At 47.5% G+C, this 12,808-nt stretch overlaps 1 protein-coding gene across 1 annotated transcript in view; it reads left to right on the forward strand.

Moving 5' to 3' along the window:
* The window catches only part of DAAM2 (dishevelled associated activator of morphogenesis 2), a 117,207-nt gene that overhangs the window by 76,814 nt on the left and 27,585 nt on the right, over positions 1-12,808 (forward strand). The window contains exons 4-11 of the mRNA XM_011986643.1: positions 1,751-1,825; positions 2,311-2,405; positions 4,837-5,170; positions 6,153-6,263; positions 7,659-7,762; positions 8,825-8,891; positions 10,566-10,683; positions 12,660-12,798. Coding sequence (XP_011842033.1) covers positions 1,751-1,825; positions 2,311-2,405; positions 4,837-5,170; positions 6,153-6,263; positions 7,659-7,762; positions 8,825-8,891; positions 10,566-10,683; positions 12,660-12,798 — 1,043 coding nt within the window. The remainder of the gene's footprint in view (positions 1-1,750; positions 1,826-2,310; positions 2,406-4,836; positions 5,171-6,152; positions 6,264-7,658; positions 7,763-8,824; positions 8,892-10,565; positions 10,684-12,659; positions 12,799-12,808) is intronic.

Consider the following 12,808-nt stretch of genomic DNA (forward strand, 5'->3'; position numbering starts at 1 on the left):
CATGCCTGTAATCCCAGCTACTTAGGAGGCGGAGGCAGGAGAATCACTTGAATCCAGCAGGAAGTGATTGTGGTGAGCTGAGATCATGCCATTGCACTCCAGCCTGGGCAACAAGAGTGAAACTCCGTCTCAAAAAAAAAAAAAAAAAAATTATTAAAATACAAGGGCATCTCTTACTGCCTTCCAAACCAAACTGTAATTTCCCCACACACTTTCACACCCTTCCGCCTTCCCACATGGCACTTCCTCTGTCTATAACACCCTCCCCACCTGTCTTAGCTGTAATACTCTTTAATAACCTAGTGTTCTTAGACCACTCACTCCCACCCCCTACAGCTTTCTGTGTTGGATGGATCACCCTCCAAGGTCTGCTATGGGCAGCTCTACCGTAGAACATTGACCACCCTTTCTCTGGTACTGGACTGGCAGTACATGGAAGGCAGAGACCATGACTCTTTAGTCCGTACTCCGTACCTGCAGAGCTCAGTATGGTGATTGGCATGTAGTAGGTCCCCATTCAGTGCACATGGCACGGGTAAACGAGCCAGCAAGTGCAGGAAAGGATGTGCTTGCCGACGCAATTGTTTTTGGTGCTGATTCCCCGCCCCAAGGCAGAAGACAGAATGTTTGGCCTTCAGTCATGGAGAATTTAACACGTATAACCATGGTTAAATTTAACATTTAACCATGTGAAGTCATAAAGACCCAAACAAAGCAGCTTTCCTACTGGTCTAAAATTTGTATTTTGTGAAACGAAATAGAAAACATCGAGTGGATGGAGCTGAGAGCTGCAGGGCCCGCTGGCAGCTGGTGGAGAGGTGGTTTGTCAGGGAGGGTCTGGAGGAGGTTAAAGTTTTCATGCCGATTTGGAAGCAGGGCAGTGGAGAAAGCAGGTGGGGAGGAGCCTCCAAAGTGACCCGGGGCACAGGAACAGGAATGAGCAGGACGGGTGTGAGGCCCAGAAGCAGATCCATTTGGCTGGAGAAGGCTGGATTTTCAGTCAACATGAATAATTCTTTAACTCCCATCATTCTTGCCCTTACTTGGGGAAGAGTCGAGCCTGTCTCTTGAGGGCTGAGCACTGGGCCAGAGGTCCTCGGATCTGGGCTCTGCCTCCCTGCTGCACATTCCCCTCATTCGGGAGTTTGCCAGGAATTAAATCACAGGCCTAAGGGGGTCTCCTGAGTCTTTTCAAAACCCAACCCCTTGGAAATTTCTCTATTTTTCTAAAGTTACTATTTAGTGAGTGCCTATTATGCGCCAAGTGTTTTCTATTAGTGTTCTAGAACTACCTGAAAGACTAAGTTTTTAAATTTCCCAACTGTCACAGACCAATACTTTTGTAAAATATGAGAATGAGATTATCAGAGAAAGTAAAAAGATGTATAAAAATAAACACAAATTCGAATTAGATTTAACAGCCAGGAAATTATATTTCGTTAACTACAAGCTGAGCAAACAGAACAAGAGAAAAGAATTTTTAAAAAATGGTGCATGTTGCTCACTGACAGTACATACACCTGCATGGTTTCTGCCCGTGTCATTGGCTGGCCATGAGAGTCAATGTTCATCATCTGTATTTCACCAAGGGAGAAATGGAAGCCTGGGAGAGCATGTAATTTCCTCCAGCCCACCCCACGTGGGCAGAGCTGTGAAATGAATCCCTCTGCTGACATTGAATGAAGCTCAGGATCTCAGGCCGCGGGCCTGCCTTGTCTGTTGGTCCATGCTGTCCTTTTTCTTGTTTCAGGAGCAGGAGGACCCCAACAAGCTGGCGACCAGCTGGCCTGACTATTACATTGACCGCATCAACTCCATGGCTGCGGTGAGTGGCCGCCCCTCTCCTGCCCTGCCCCGACCTGGAAAGGCTAAGGCAGAGAGTGATCCCCCCAGCCCCCACCCCTGACACACCAAACTGCCTTTTCCTGCTCCTCAGCGCCCTACTGCCCACTCACTGGAGTTCAGCTTTCCAGTTATTCATGAAATTTTAAGGTAATCCACCCCTCCTCTGTGCAATCTCAGAGTCCCCCAACCATTTAAACATTTTAAAATCCATGTGGGCATCACACAAACTTGGGAAATAAACCGGGCCAGTAATTCTCCCCATTTCACAGATGAGGAAAGTGAAGTCCCAGCCCAGAATCTAGGTCTTCCCAGGGGCCAACATTCGGTCTCAGTAAACCATTTCCCGAGGCCTCACCCTTTCTGAGGCAAGCATGGCCCCTGGGTCATACCTGGGCTGGAGTGCAGGGGGTTGGGAGACAGGCAGCCCAGCGTGACTTCTGCCCCCTTCTACCTGCTGGCCCTCAGATGCAAAGTCTGTACGCGTTTGATGAGGAGGAGACGGAGATGAGGAACCAAGTCGTGGAAGACCTGAAGACGGCCCTCCGGACACAGCCTATGAGGTAACTCAGTTTCCCCCTTTTGCTTCCTGCCATGTCCCTTCACAGTTGGTCTCCTTGCCTTCCTGAAGCCCTGTGCAGTGCTCTGCTCCCATGCCGGTCCTCCTGGCCAACTCTGCTTCACCTGACTTCACTTCCCAGCCCCTACTCCTCTCCTGGGAGGCTGCCAGGGCTTGGGAGGAGGGGAGAGAAGCCTGGGAAAGTGGGATAAACCTCAGGTCCTGAGGAGCTCTCTAAAGAGGAATCGAGGGCAAGTGCTTTCTAAAATTTATTGATTTATTTTTGGTAAGGGGATAGAATAGGAGGGTGACCAAATGGACAAGGTACATAAGAAAGAGCCGTCTGAGGATGAGGGGGCAGGGTGAGCGCCCCATCCAGGAAAGGAGGAACGCGCAGGTAGAGAAGTACTCCAGCCACTAGGGGGGGGTGTGGTGTCTCTGGATGGGATTTGCCATCTAGAATGGGAAAAGCAGTAGAAGTCCTGGAGCCATGGGAAGACCCCTTTCCCTTCCCAGACCACAATGTGTGGGGCCCAAAGTGGGTCTCCTTGTGTTTGGGTCTGCCCCGTGGTGTGCTGGAACTGGCTTGTACCAGCTGGCGAATGCCGACTGTCAGATTTTCAGCAATTTTGTAAGCTGGTTGTTAAACGTAGCTATGATTAAAATTTCAATTATATAAGTTTAAGATTCAATAAGTTATATTAAAATAAAGGTAATAACTACTTGAAACTCTTCACTCCCAAATTACCTAATTATTTTTCTACATTTACTATAATGTATATTTTTGAGTTTACATGCATTGTATGTGCATGGAAACACTATGAAATATGCATCTCTTCCCAACTCTGCATTCAGTGACATCAGTCTGTAGCTTGAAATTGGCTATGCTGGGAGCATTTACACCATGGAAATGAGTAAACAATCAGGAGCCGCCCTCCACTCTTCCCCTGGCAAAGAGCTAGCCATCCATTGCGTGGGGGTGTCTATGTTGTCTGAGCTGAGCTCTCTTCCCAGGAGACTAGACACAGCCTCAAGAAGAATGGGAGCATCCTAATTGTCTCTTGTCATTCTGGTAGTGGTGGGGTTCTGGAATGGGAAGGGGAGAGAGGAAAGGATGAGGTAGTCAGGAAATACAGGGGTTGAAGGGAAGTTGCCAGGTTTGTCTCCTACCCCAACTTATTGTAATTTCCCTTAATAATATTCTGATAACAAAAGTCACACGTTGTCATTGTGGAAAGTTTATGGCATGCAGAAAAGCATGTAACAGAAAAAAATAAAAAAATACCTATTGTTAACAACTTAGTCTGAGAGCACATTCTTTTATTTTCTAGGCGTATTTGTATAATAACATAAACACAAATACACTTGGGATAAGTAATGTTATTTATAATAGTTTTCTTAGATCATTAATTATTTTACTAAATCAAGGGTACCTGTGTGTGTGAGCATGCCATGGACATCTGGCACCCAGGTGAAACCTATGGACTGCTTCTCAGGAATGATGTTTTAAATAATAGATACAAAGATAGGATGAACAAATAATGAAAATACAGCTACAAATAATAAAAGTGAGATAGCAATGAATTGTGCTTCTTTATACCTTAAATAGCAAGAGCCACCTGCGAGTCTGATAACCATCATAATTTTGAAGTACTGAGGAGTGCAAATGGTACTTTGAGATACCTGGTACAACTGTAATTTGGTATGAAAATAGCTGTGATTTCTTGGGGTGACAGAGTCACAGATTATGCTACTGTCATTTACTACTACTGTCATTTATTGCCGATATTCGTCATTGAGGAAAATGCTAAATTTTAATTAGAAGTTACCAAAAATAAAAATGTAATTTTCTTTTCCCACCCAAGTCCTTGGATCTGTGAATGCTATCCATAGATTCTTCAGCAGAACAGACTCCAAATTAAGAACCCCTGAGCTAAATGGGTTTTAATTTTTTTTTCTTTTTTTTGCTAACATTCAAGATAGATAACTCTGCTATTTTCTTTAGGATCCCTTGAAATGTAGCTTCCCTAGGTTTAACCCCATGACTCGATGACTCTGATGGCCTTCCTATCTGGAAGTCCTCTTTATTATCTGACTGTAATTCTCTTCATCTCCATCCTCACTGGAGAGGAGTGTTGAGGTTTAACAGCTCTGATAATTATCATGATCATCCCCTTCACATTCATACTATTTTAGCCATGCAACTGACAATGATATGCAAAAGCACAGTATTTAAAATGCAAATAAGACACAAGTCTTTTGTGAAGATGATAGGATTTCAGTGCTTTAGATAAACTACAAATAAGCCAAGTAGCTACTGTAGGTGGGACAAGGTGCATGGTGGTGCACAGGTAAGTGGGTAACTATTTGCAAAGTGTACGCAGAATCATATGCAAATACAATACATTTTATTTGTTAATGGCTCTGATTTGTAGGTTTGTGACCCGCTTCATTGAGCTGGAGGGTTTGACCTGTCTGCTAAATTTTCTCCGGAGCATGGACCATGCCACCTGTGAGAGCCGCATCCACACCTCGCTCATCGGCTGCATCAAAGCATTGATGAACAACTCCCAGGGGCGGGCACATGTGCTGGCACAGCCTGAGGCCATTAGTACCATAGCCCAGAGCCTGCGCACAGAGAACAGCAAGACCAAGGTGGCTGTGCTGGAGATCCTGGGTGCTGTGTGCCTCGTGCCTGGTGGCCACAAGAAGGTGCTGCAGGCCATGCTGCACTATCAGGTGTACGCAGCGGAGCGAACCCGCTTCCAGGTGAGGGGCCTGGCTGGAGGCGGGATGCCAGCTGGGTGGGACGGAGGATGTCACACGTGAGTGAGAGCCTGAAGACTCTTTGCAGCAGAAACTGGGGGAAAAGGAAGGTAATGTGGTCTGCATGCCTGCTCCTGGAAGGTAACAGGCGAAGAGTACTGGGACCTCGAAGGCTTGTATAAAAACACATGCAGGGCCTTAAGAGTTATGAGTTTGGGTGGGAAATGGACTTGTCCTCCTTACTAGTCAGTGGGTTCCTGGAAGCTGGAATATTGGCCTGCATTATTTTTGGGGCTCTACATCTCCAACCTCAACACCTGGCTCATGATAGGGGCTCAGTCAAGAATTGTTGAATTGAGTGCAATTGCTGAGATCGAGATTTTAGGTGCTATGCTTGAGCCAATGCCTAACGTGGAACACTGGGATCATCCCTGGGGGCTTCAGCCATGCTATTCTCTTTTCTTTCCCTGACCTGCCCAGAAAAGTGTCAATGAGATGAATCGTAAATATGAAGTATCTTAGCACAGTGCCTGGCACAGAGTAAGTCCATAGAGATGGGAACTGATGTTACAAACCCTATGGTTTATTGCCCAAAACTGGGTCCTGACTCTGCAGAAGATGGAAAAGGGATACAAGCAGCGTTCATACCATAAAGGAGCTAGGCAGGGAATACATATGAGCTGTAAACAGCTGGAGCACGATGATAAAGCGGCACTGAAGCACTGCTCAACCATGTAGACCAAGCCCCAAAGGTTGAGTGGAGAGGAAGTGAGGCAACACTGCCACTGAGGTGAGGAGAGGCAAGGGAATTTTCTAGGCAGAGGTGAGGTTTGGGGCAGCCCAGAGTAAATTGGACAGACCTGATTAGATGGAGAGAGCAGATGGGGTATTCTAGGTAGTGGAGGCGACAGGAGTAAAGGTACAAAAAGGCCACACTTGGAGGGGGACTCAGCCCTCTCCTGCTGTGTCCTGTGTTTCCACCTAGACCCTGCTGAACGAGTTAGACCGAAGTCTGGGCCGGTACCGGGATGAAGTGAATCTGAAAACAGCCATCATGTCCTTCATCAATGCAGTCCTCAATGCTGGAGCTGGAGAGGTGGGGTGCCTTCTCCTTGCCCTTGCTGTTCCCTGACTTTCTGGACCTGGGGTAGAGTGTGTGAGTGTGTTGCTTCCCCAATAATTGATTTTGATATTAAACCCGGGAGGGCTCCTGGGGAGTTGCCTGCATAGGTAGCATCATGCATTGTGAACAGACCCAGAGCTGAGCTGGCTGATGCTGGCTCAGGGCGGTGGGGAATCATTGGTGGGAGGAGGGCGAGTTTGGGACCTTGTTTGTAGGGAGCTGTTTCTGGACTGTTTTCTGGTTGGCTGGTCATGTTCTTCTAGTGCCTTCTGTTAGGTATGCCTTCTGGTCTCCCTTACTTTTGGGGTCAGAATGGGATTCTTGAAGTATAAAAATAGCAACAGGCCGGGCGTGGTGGCTCATGCCTGTAATCCCAGCACTTTGAGAGGCCTAGGCAGGTGGATCACCTGAGGTCAGGAGTTTGAATCCAGTCTGGTCAACAGGGTGAAACTCCGTCTCCACTAAAAAAATACAAAAATTAGGTGAGTGTGGTGGCGGTCACCTGTAATCCCAGCTACTTGGGAGGCTGAGGCAGGAGAATCACTTGAACCTGGGAGGCGGAGGTTGCAGTGAGCCGAGATTGCATGATTGCACTCTAGCCTAGAGGACAAGGGCAAAACTCTGTCTCAAAGAAAAAAAAAAAAAGCAACAGTAGAAGAACTTGAAAAGCAGGTGAACATTCCAAATTCTAAGGCAATCAGATGCCCTGGTCAAGGTTAACTTGAAGGACAAAAGGGGCAAAGGGAGCAATTTAATGATCTTTACTTTCCCTTTTTTTCTGCTAGGAAAACATTTTTTTTTTTTTTTTTTTTTTTAAAAAACAATTTGTCCTTATGCCCTGGGTTAGGGAAGGCCAGTTGGGGGAATAATCTTCCCCTCAGGTGCTAACATCACCTTTGTTGGTACCAGCTTTTCATGGCTGTCATGTGCTCTGATTAGCTGGTAACCACACCTCATCAGGGAATTGTAACAAGTGTCATCCCTGTAGATTAGTCATGTTATGACCATTTCACAAATGGGGAAACTAAAAGCTTTCCCAAGGTCACAAGACCAGATCCAAGATCTATCTGATTCCAAAGCTTGTGCTCCATGTCACTGTACAACACTGCTCTTTGATGCTGAAGGCAAAAACTGGCAAGGGGCTTGAAGGAAGTGGGGCAGGAGACCTAAAAGAAGCTGGGCTTGCTTTAGACTAAGAAATAAGGTCTCTGTTCTTTCTTGGAGCTCTGGGACTTGAAGCAGCTCCAGGTGAGTTAGCCGTGGGAGGTGTGCTGGGTCTGTGGCTAGGGTGGTGATGAGGGCTCCACTGGGGATGTTGTGGAAATTGAGATCTGCCAATGAGTCTGGCCCTCCCTTCGTGACCCCCAGGATAATCTGGAGTTCCGCCTACATCTACGGTATGAATTCCTGATGCTGGGGATACAGCCTGTGATTGACAAGCTCCGGCAACATGAAAATGCCATCCTGGACAAGTAAGGTCCAAGCAACCGTCTCCATTGCAAACCTGCGGGGACAGTGCCTCAGATGGGGATGGTTGGGACCTTTGTGAAGGCTGCCCTTCCCTCTGGAGGCCAGCTGCCATACCCAGCATAGATTCAGAATCAGTTCTGTGGGGGGCAGGGGTGTCCTTGCCTGTCCTCTTTGCTGACCGGCTTGTCTCATCTCCGATGTTATAGACAGGTGAACCCAGTAGCCCTCAACCATCGCAGTACTGCCCCCTGGGGGGCATATGGAAATATGTGAGGGTGTTCTTTGGTTTTCAAACTGGTTGGTGGTGGGCAGTACTGGTATTGGTTGTTGGGGGCCAGGAATGCTAAATGTCCCACAGAACCTTTCTGCTCAACAAAGAAATGTCCCACCCAAAATGCTTGCTATAAAGCCCTTGTTGATCCAAGGGCACAATTATGTTCCCATGTGGTACCAGTGAGGCCCCACTGGTTCTGTTCCATTCATTTAGGCTATTTTATTACACTAGGTTTTAAGGGACAGAGAATGGATCCTTTTGAGGTGGAATGAGTGGATGTGTGCATGAGGATAGAAAATGAGGGAGAGATCAGTTTTGAGGACTGACTTGGAGACCCTATGAAAGTACTGGGGAAAATAGACATAGGGCTGATGTCCTCAACTGAGAGACACTGGGCAATGCCTGCAGACATTACATTCTTGGTTGTCACACTGGGGGGTCCTGCTGGCATCTAGGAGGTAGAGGTTGAGGATGCTGCTAAACATCCTCACAGATCAACCTCCCACAACCAAGGATAAGCAAGCCCAAAATGTCAGTAGTGCCGAAGTATAGAAGCCCATTCTAAGGTGAAGGGACCCTAGATTGGCCTCCCCGAAGGAAGGTCATGGGATCTTATAAAGGTCAGACAATGGGTGTCCTACAAACAGCAGCTTCTTTCCCATTTTGCCTTCACTTTGCTTGAATGAAGCTTTCAGATTTAGCCAGTGGGGGGCTCAAAGGGGCTGTAACCCTCAACCAAGGGTGTGTCCTGGCTGTAACATCTATCTCTCTGCCTCCCCATTCTGTCTAGACATTTAGACTTCTTCGAGATGGTGCGGAATGAGGATGACCTGGAGCTAGCCAGGAGGTTTGACATGGTGAGGAGCCGGCAGGGTGGAGCGATTGCAATAGGGCAGTAGGGTTCCTGGTGGCCCCAGAGCCACTTTTCTAGACCCTGTGCTGTGGCACGGCTGGTGTGGGCTGGTTCCCTGGTGGGCACCCCCATGGCCAGGTCCTGTGATCAGAGTTCTCCATAGAAACACAACCAATAGGATACATATAGAGATGGATAGATGAGAGAGCATTTATTAGGCGAATTGGCTCACACAACTATGAAGGCTGAGAAATCCCATGACAGGCCGGAGTTATTGCATGGAGAAACAGGGAAGCCAGTAGCATGGCTCAGTCTAAGGCCAGGGGCCTCAGAACCTAAGGGGCCACTGGAGCAAGTTCTGGAGTCCAAAAGCTGGAGAGCCTACTGTTCTGATGTCCAAGGGCAGGAAAAGAAGGGTGTCCTGGCTCCAGAAGAGGGAGACAGAAAATTCACCTTTCATTGGCCTTTTTGTTCCTCCAGACCCTAAGCTAATTGGATGATGAGCAGCCCACAGGATGGAGCGATGGCAGTATGGTAGTAGGGTTCTAGGTGGCCCCACAGCCATCTCTCCAGGCCCTGTGCTGTGGTGGAGCTGGTGTGGGATGTTCCTTACTCAGTCCTCTGACTCAAATGCCAGTCTCTTTGAGAAACACCCTCACAGACACACTCAGAAAGAATGCTTTCTGAGCATACCAGCTATCTGGGTATCCCTTGATCCAATCAGGTTGACCCCTAAAATGAACCATCACATCCCACTTCCAGAGCCTTGGCAGTATGCTGGCTGTGGAAGCCTCCCCTGGGAAGGCATCAGCCTAGGAGGAGACTGAAACCCCCAAAGGAAAGGGAGCAAGTTATTACATGTGATTAGTCTCAAATACCTTTCCTGGGCTGACTTTCCCCTGCCTTCCAGCAACTTCCTGAGTCCCCTCTCCCCATCCCTAACCAGATCATGCTTAGTAAACTAAATTGTATTTTCATTTTAGCCTCAGCAACCCTGAAAGCACACAACTCTGCTTTATTGTATTATAAAATCCCTATCCAAATAGAAAGCTACTTTTGGGTGGTGCTTTACAGTCACTGAGTGCATCCCATTATATTTTCACAAAAGCCCTGGATTTATAGATACAGAAACAGAGGTTAGAGGGGATAAGCAGCTTGCCTGTCATCGCACAACTAAAGCGTAGATCTGGGGTTTGAACCCAGGTGGTGGACCTGCGCCACATGCCACCTGCTACTTTGAAACTTCTATGCCCCTGCTCCCTTCCCTGAGTTTGGATCAGTAGTTCTCAAGCAGGGGCGAGTTTGCTCTCATCTCCCCCGGGGGACATTTGCAACATCTGAAGACATTTTGACTTGTGTGAGGGGGTGCCACTGGCATCTGCTAAGGAGAGGCTGGGGTGCTGACACACAACCTACAATGCACAGGACGGCCCCCAGCCCCCACAATGAGGAATTATCTGACCCAAGATGCCAATAGTGCTGAGACAGAGAAACTCTAGTTTACATAATTGACTATCTCCCTCTTCCTTTTGTCTCTCTCTTTTTAAGCCTGGGCCAGAGGCAGGGGAAGAAAACCTCTCCTATGAGACAGGGCGTAGTGGAGGGAAGCAGGGTCTCTCTCTCCTGCTGACTTCCTCTGCTGCCTACCCCCCAATCACTGTGCCCTCTTCTCTCCCAGGTCCACATCGACACCAAGAGTGCTTCCCAGATGTTCGAGCTGATCCACAGGAAGCTGAAGTACACAGAGGCCTACCCCTGCCTGCTCTCTGTGCTGCACCACTGCCTGCAGATGCCTTGTGAGTACCCTGTACTTGCTGCTTCCCTCAACTGGCCTGAGCCTTGACTTGGGGCAGGTTGAGACAAGACTTTAGGACCTCCCTGGATTGGGGAGTGTGACCATATCTCCCTGTGCACTTGCTCTTGGGAGGCCAGGCCCCATGACAGAGGCCCCTGCTTTTCCTTCCCTCCTTGGGGCCAGGTCCTCCACTGTCATGTGGGGAAGGAGCTGGGGACTTGCCCCTGAGAAACTCCGACATCCTAGTCCAGAAACAGTAGCTTGATCATTGCAAAATTAAATAGCTCAGCGTTCAGCTCATGATGGGGGAGAGATCAGTCATGTTGGGGAGTTCCAAAAAGTTTTGTGCTTAGGGGAGTAGCACAGATGTGGAATGAACATGGTTGTTTTTTTCTTAAGGTTTTATCAACTCCTTTATCTAGTCCTTGTTGGCTTCCCCTCTTACACTCTTGCCCCTGCTTCTGCCTACAAATACCAAATGTCAGCATCTACGGGAGCAGGTGGCTAAGTTCTTAAGATCCAGGTGTGCACAGTGATTGAATAAATTGTACATAATTGCTAATAGCCACTCCAGAATGCAATTTGAAATGAGCTTTAACGGTACCCCTTGGTACTTAAGCTCTTCACAAAGAGAATATTTTGAAAACACGTGTGGCCCACCATAATGGTTGATGTTGGTGGTGTCAGCAATCATAGTGACAGTGATGGCAACTGTGACTTATTGTGTGCCAACTCTGGGCCAGGCATGATGTGAGGTCCTTTAGCACATCGTCTCTGAACCTTAGAAAGACCTAAGGAATACGCATTATATCCATTTGAATAGTGAATGAACCTGAGGCTCAGCGAGATATTTACATAGAGAAAGAATTTTGGTTTCTGTGGGGTCAAGGGTTGAGATAAAACATGTTCTGCCTCTGTGAGCTAGTGACCTGGCTTTACACGATTTTGCTGGGTGAAAGGTAGACGGTAAATGATACCACTTTGCGATGCATGTGTCAGTAGACTGGTGGACAGGATAGATGCAGTGACCTGAATTAAGAAGCTATCAGTTCTCCAAAGCTCATTGCAGAAGGTCTTCATGGAGGATATATACATCTCTGGGAAACCTGACTTCTTGTGCTCCCAGGGATTCCTCTGTTTCCTGTTCCATGGGCAATGTGAATGGGTTCTTCTACTCTGCCCCAAAATGGGACTTTGCAGACTCAGTATTCTACCTTGTAGGCATTGTGGTTTGCTTTGCTGTCAGGATTGAACTTGTTGGATTTTTATGATGGTCAATAGAGATAAAGTGCTAGGGATTAAGGACCAAGGAAAGAGAGTTTTTGGTTATTACATAAAAAGGAAGTCCATGTCCAGCCAGATGACTATCATTAGAGGGGATGAGAGTGAGAGTCTATGAGATCACACACAACACACTCTGCCTTTACCTTCATAGTTCAAGGTCACTTCCACAAGAAATCTTCTCGAATTCCATTAAGCACTTCTCTAACTCATTTTGATTCTCAGTGCACACCTGTAATCAGTTTCCCTTCATCTCTCTCTGTAGAGTAATAGTGTAGATAATACTAAAATCTTTTTTTTAAAAAAACTTCCCTGGAGACTTCATTATTCAGCATGTAATATTTTGGAGCAGGTGGTTTTTATAGATAATGTAAAAAGCAATCTGCATTTCCTGGGCATAGTATGCTTAGGGTCCAAACAAGGAAGAAAGGCAGCCAGAAAGTATTTCAGCGAGTAGAGAAGTATATTGGGGAGGTGGCTGACGCATCCGTAGAAGTCTAGTTGCTGATAATCAAGAGATGACTGAATCAGCGAGTTGCCATTATCAGCAATGGCATTGCCTCTTCCTCTAGACTGGGAGCTTACCATGGGTGAAGAAGGGCATGCCTCACCAGCCAGAGCCCAGGCAGTGACTCTAGGGTGGGGCCCTAGGGGACTCCAGGGCTCAGGAAAGATATGATACCTGTCATCCCCCAGACAAACGGAACGGTGGCTACTTCCAGCAGTGGCAGCTCCTGGACCGCATCCTCCAGCAGATTGTCCTCCAGGATGAGCGGGGTGTGGACCCTGACCTGGCTCCCTTGGAGAACTTCAATGTCAAGAACATCGTCAACATGTGAGCAGTG

Source organism: Mandrillus leucophaeus, unplaced genomic scaffold (assembly GCF_000951045.1).
Source record: "Mandrillus leucophaeus isolate KB7577 unplaced genomic scaffold, Mleu.le_1.0 Scaffold3, whole genome shotgun sequence".
NCBI classification, from domain to species: Eukaryota; Metazoa; Chordata; class Mammalia; order Primates; family Cercopithecidae; genus Mandrillus; species Mandrillus leucophaeus.